At 49.6% G+C, this 4,410-nt stretch overlaps 1 protein-coding gene across 1 annotated transcript; it reads right to left on the bottom strand.

Annotated features, from left to right (window-relative positions):
• Positions 1-1,755: 1,755 nt before the first annotated feature.
• On the bottom strand, positions 1,756-4,182 carry LOC111831234 (meiosis-specific protein ASY2-like). The gene is made up of 3 exons (XM_023785225.1): positions 3,378-4,182; positions 2,601-3,310; positions 1,756-2,526 (listed from the first exon to the last, which is right to left on the bottom strand). The coding sequence occupies exons 1-3, from the start codon at positions 4,180-4,182 to the stop codon at positions 1,756-1,758; spliced, it is 2,286 nt and encodes a 761-aa protein (XP_023640993.1).
• Positions 4,183-4,410: the final 228 nt, after the last annotated feature.

Consider the following 4,410-nt stretch of genomic DNA (forward strand, 5'->3'; position numbering starts at 1 on the left):
GAAAAAAAAAAAAAAACCAAATAACATGTATACATACATACGTATGCATCCCCGACACCCTGGCCAGGTGATCGGCACGCGTCAAACGCACAATCCTTAAGTTTAGGAGTAAGCCGAACCCAGAGATTAATGTTTCGCACCTAAAGGTCCCGTGTTCGGATGGGATAGTCAGCCGACCCAGAGAAGTCAATCTTTCACAGCCCATGTCCGAACCGGCACCAAAGGAGGTAAGCCGAGTCCAAAGATATATCTCGCCCTCCGACAAAGTACACTCTACTCGAGGAAAAAAATTCCTCACTTCGGAGCCCAGAGATATCTCCAAATATATTTAAACTGTGGCGAATCATGAAATTGTAAGCCGGGAGACGTCCCGCCAAGGCATGAAATCCCCATTTAAATTAAAACGCCTAGAAACACGGCTCGTATTATTTGAAATCGGATGCGACGGTTCAATAGCATTACGACAAAATAAAATTACATCGGCAGAAAATCATAAAATAAAAAGCACAAATCGCCTAGTCCACGATCAACGGACCCTTCGCCCCAGTAGCGGCGACCTGACGCGTGTCATGTAGAAGGCGACTCGGCATTGGCCAAAGCAGCTGCATACCAGTTCGCTCCCAATCAGTTGGATCCGTCTCCAATGCCCGAGCCTTCTGCTCCGCCTCGTCGAGCCTGAGAATCGCTTTCCTTCTTTTCGATTTTAACCTGGCAATTTCTTCTTCCAGCTCGTCCAAACGGAGGTCGATCTTTCTTTTTTTCAGACGAAAGAATTGCAGATCCCTGCACTGTTCTTGATAGAGGCCTCCGACCTAACAAAAAACAAAAGACAGTTGTTTAGATCCCCCAAAAATAGGATGCCAACGTCCTCATAAACGGAACGGTACCGATACCTTCTTAACAAACGCCTCGGCCTCGTCTAATTCGGCTTTACTGGCCAGGGTGCCTATGAGAAATGCCTTCACACCCGACGGTGTAAATTCGAGGCATCGTGGGATCCCTAGGATGGGTGGTGCATTCCGGTTAGCTTCAACATCCCGCATACATTGCTCGCAGTAGGCGTAAAGGCTTGTTGGCATCGGAGCTATGCGCCCAAACCCAAAGGGAATCCAGTTTCTCGGGTGAGATTCCAGTAGTTTCAACTTATGATCGAAGGGCGATCTAATCTCATCAACAATGAGAAATTGTTTAAAATACTGCGTACGCTTACATACACAGCCTGGAAGAACTCCTCTAACCGGAGTTTCTCTTGTCGAGTAACTCGCGACATCAAAGTTCTAGGAACCCTTAACGTCGAGAACAAGGGCATCCCACGATCAAGCGCTTCTTTCTTAGTGAAAGTTGGCGTATCAACACCGGCGGACGGAGATGATCCATCGCTTTTAGTCAAACCAGATTTCTCCATGATACCAGTTGTGAGAAGAAGGGGGCGCAAGTTTAAACTAAGGATGTCTTGGAAAACCATCGGCCAGGCAGCCTATTTATACCTAGCACCCCCGCCTTTTACCGGAGTAAAACTGGCAATTGGGGTAACACTATATTGGAAAATCACCAATTTCAAGCTAGAGAAGAAGCATATTTCCATTTCTGCGAATAAGGAAAATAAGAAGGAAAAAGCAATATTTCCACTTTTCGGCTGAAGTAAGCGCAAGCTGCTATAAAGGCAAAATCCCAAAAAATATTATTACAGCCGAGCTCGCGGTCCATTTAAGTTCAAACAAAGGGGAAAACAAATAAAAATAAAAGCCAGATAAATCAGACGACATTCACATCGTCTTCAGGATTGCCCATCTCGGAAGGAGGATCGCCGTTGCCATCGGAGGACCGGAGATCGGCTTGGAAGGCCACCGCATTTGACCCATGCGGGTCTCGGATTGATCTGGGAGCAGGATCCTCAGGACGAAGGAGGCCGTAGCCGAGCTGGTCCGGAGACATGTTCAGGTCGACCGGTTCCAGGACGAGGTAGTCTAAAGCATCAACAACCTCTTGGCATTCGACCTTCTTCGCCTTAAACTTGGCGATCTCCTCCTCGGGAATTTGAACATGGCACTCCTTGACGAGCCTGTCGATCGTGGCCTCAACCCCAAGAGCCTGGTTCAGCAGATCTTCCTTCGGACGAACGGCGACCTCTTGCTCGGCCAAGAACGCCTTCACCCGATCCAGGCGCTCTTGGGCTTTTTTCCTTGTTCGCTCCACCACGGCCTGCCGGTCTAAGCGAAGTCGCCAGCATTCGGAGTCGCAAAATTGCTGAAGGGACTGAAGGTCGCCTTCGGCTTTCGCCTTCTCAGCCGCAAGAGTCGCATTCTCGTCCCGCAGGTTGGCAATTTTATCCTCTAAGGAAGCGACGACTCCCACGTGAACCTTGGCCTGTTCCTCCAAGCCTCCCATTTGCTTCCGCAGCATGGCCACTTTGTCCTGGGCCTCTTTGACGCATTTCTCCATCATCAAGAAGGCATGATTCGCCGTCGAGTGCGACTTCACCCTCTTTTCATATTTGAAGAAGAGAGCGTTGCCATTGGCGATCGACTAGAGGAAGGACAAAATGGTGTTAAAATATGCACGAAATATAAAGGACAGGTATAAGGGAGTGATAAACAAACCTGCAACGCGGATCGGGTATAGTTCAGATAGTCCTCCTTGAACTTCAGCGCGTCGAGATCGGGCAGAATTTCCGAAGAAAATTTTAAATTTCGGCATAATTCTGCCGAGGCATAACGATCACCGGCCACGGAGCTTTCTCCGAAGTAGTCAAAGCAGAATTTGTCTGTTTTCGAATCCTTCCGAGTTACTCGGAAAGGATCAGAAGACTCTAGATCTGCTGCTTCGGCCGACCTCTTACGGCTAGATTGGTTGCCAGAGTCCAGAGCCACGCCCTTGCCTTTGTCGACTTTCTTCTTCTTTTTCTTCCTCCCGGCCGCGTCCCCTTCGGACAGAGCGACCTCTTGCTCGGCGGCTACGACCTCTTGCCCGGGAACCTCGACCTCGTCACCACCGCTGACTTCCAGGTCCACGACCGGAGGATCAGTAGGGGCAATCTCTCCTCCGGTAGCCGATTCAACTACGGCGACCTCCATAGCCGTTGTTGTTGGTGCAGCAAGCTCCGCGTCCTGAGCCTGGAGGGCAGTTACCGAAGTACCTGACGACTTGGCCAGCTCCTCTGCGAAGTTTGGATACTTTCTCGGGATCCTTCCCATCGCTTCTTCAACTCGCTTTCGGCTAAATTGGTTCCACGCTCGATTCTCCCCGCTAAATAGGCTTGCCACAATGTCGGAGTACTCCGGTGGGAACGTAGAAAAATTTCGGATGCGATCTGCACAAAAAAGGAGAAGTCAGGTAAGAACGATAAGGGAATTTGAAGGGAAACGCAGATTAAATACCCGGATCACTATTCCATCGTCGGCGTAGACCAACAAAAGGATTTTCGAGTGAGAGGTAGTCAGCTCGGACATAAAAGAAGCGTTTCTCCCAGCCTTTGAAATTGCTGACTCGAGTTCCGGGAATGACGTTCTGTTTCTCCCTCATGTTCACGGTGAAGTTGCCGGCGACCCTGGATTTCTTCAATACCGTCATCTCCTCGAAGCACATGACGGGAACCCTTGTACCGACCTCAGACGCTAGGGTCAGTATTCCAACGATGTTACAAATACTGGTCGGAGCGAGCTGAGAGATCGCCAGTTTACGGCGATGAGTGTATTGAGACAAGAGTTCGGGAAGAGGAAACCACAGGCGGCAGCGGGTGAAGTACATCTCATACAAACAGATGTATCCCTTTGGGGGAGTCCACGGGCGTTGAGTCTTATGTGGAATCAGGATACTGACCCCGGATCTCCCCAAACCGCAAACATCGAGCATCTCGTTGATGCTGCTTATAGTACTTGAGGTCGGAATTCCACCGATCTGACCTCTGTGGTCGAGAGTAGGCTGGATATCGTTCAAGAAAACGCCTGGTGCGGCGAAACGATCCTCGCCCTCTGAGCGAACAGGATTAGAAGACTCTCCGGTTTCCATGGCGGCTGCGGCGTCATTCCTACCATCTCGGATCGGAATTTCAATTAGCTCGGGAATAGAAGCCTGAACGGGGCGAGATGATGAAGCCTCATTACTAAGACGGTGCATCGAACGAGTGTTGGAGCGAACTAGTGGTGTGACCTCACTATCAGACGAAGAGTGCGACCTCGACATTGTCGGAGTAGTAAAATATGACCGGAGAACTAAAAGTCGGCGGCGATAAGTTAAAGGAAAAAGAGGAGAGAGGACAGAGCGAAATTTTACCTTTTGAGCAGAAAAGCGGAAATGAGGAAAATGAAAGGCATTGAGCGAGTATTTATAGAAGCGAGCGGGAGACAGACCTACTCAAAAATAATGATGACATAGGCGACGCTTCGACTTCCGACCTACATGCCGCTCCAT

This window comes from Capsella rubella, unplaced genomic scaffold, assembly GCF_000375325.1.
Source record: "Capsella rubella cultivar Monte Gargano unplaced genomic scaffold, Caprub1_0 scaffold_108, whole genome shotgun sequence".
NCBI classification, from domain to species: Eukaryota; Viridiplantae; Streptophyta; class Magnoliopsida; order Brassicales; family Brassicaceae; genus Capsella; species Capsella rubella.

Excerpts from the sequence above, each read along its gene's own strand:
- LOC111831234 (XM_023785225.1), bottom strand. The coding sequence starts at position 4,182 with ATGTCGAGGTCGCACTCTTCGTCTGATAGTGAGGTCACACCACTAGTT. Across the intron at positions 3,311-3,377 it reads ACGATGGAATAGTGATCCGG|ATCGCATCCGAAATTTTTCT; the intron begins GTATTTAATCTG and ends TTTTTTGTGCAG. Across the intron at positions 2,527-2,600 it reads ATACCCGATCCGCGTTGCAG|TCGATCGCCAATGGCAACGC; the intron begins GTTTGTTTATCA and ends TCCTTCCTCTAG.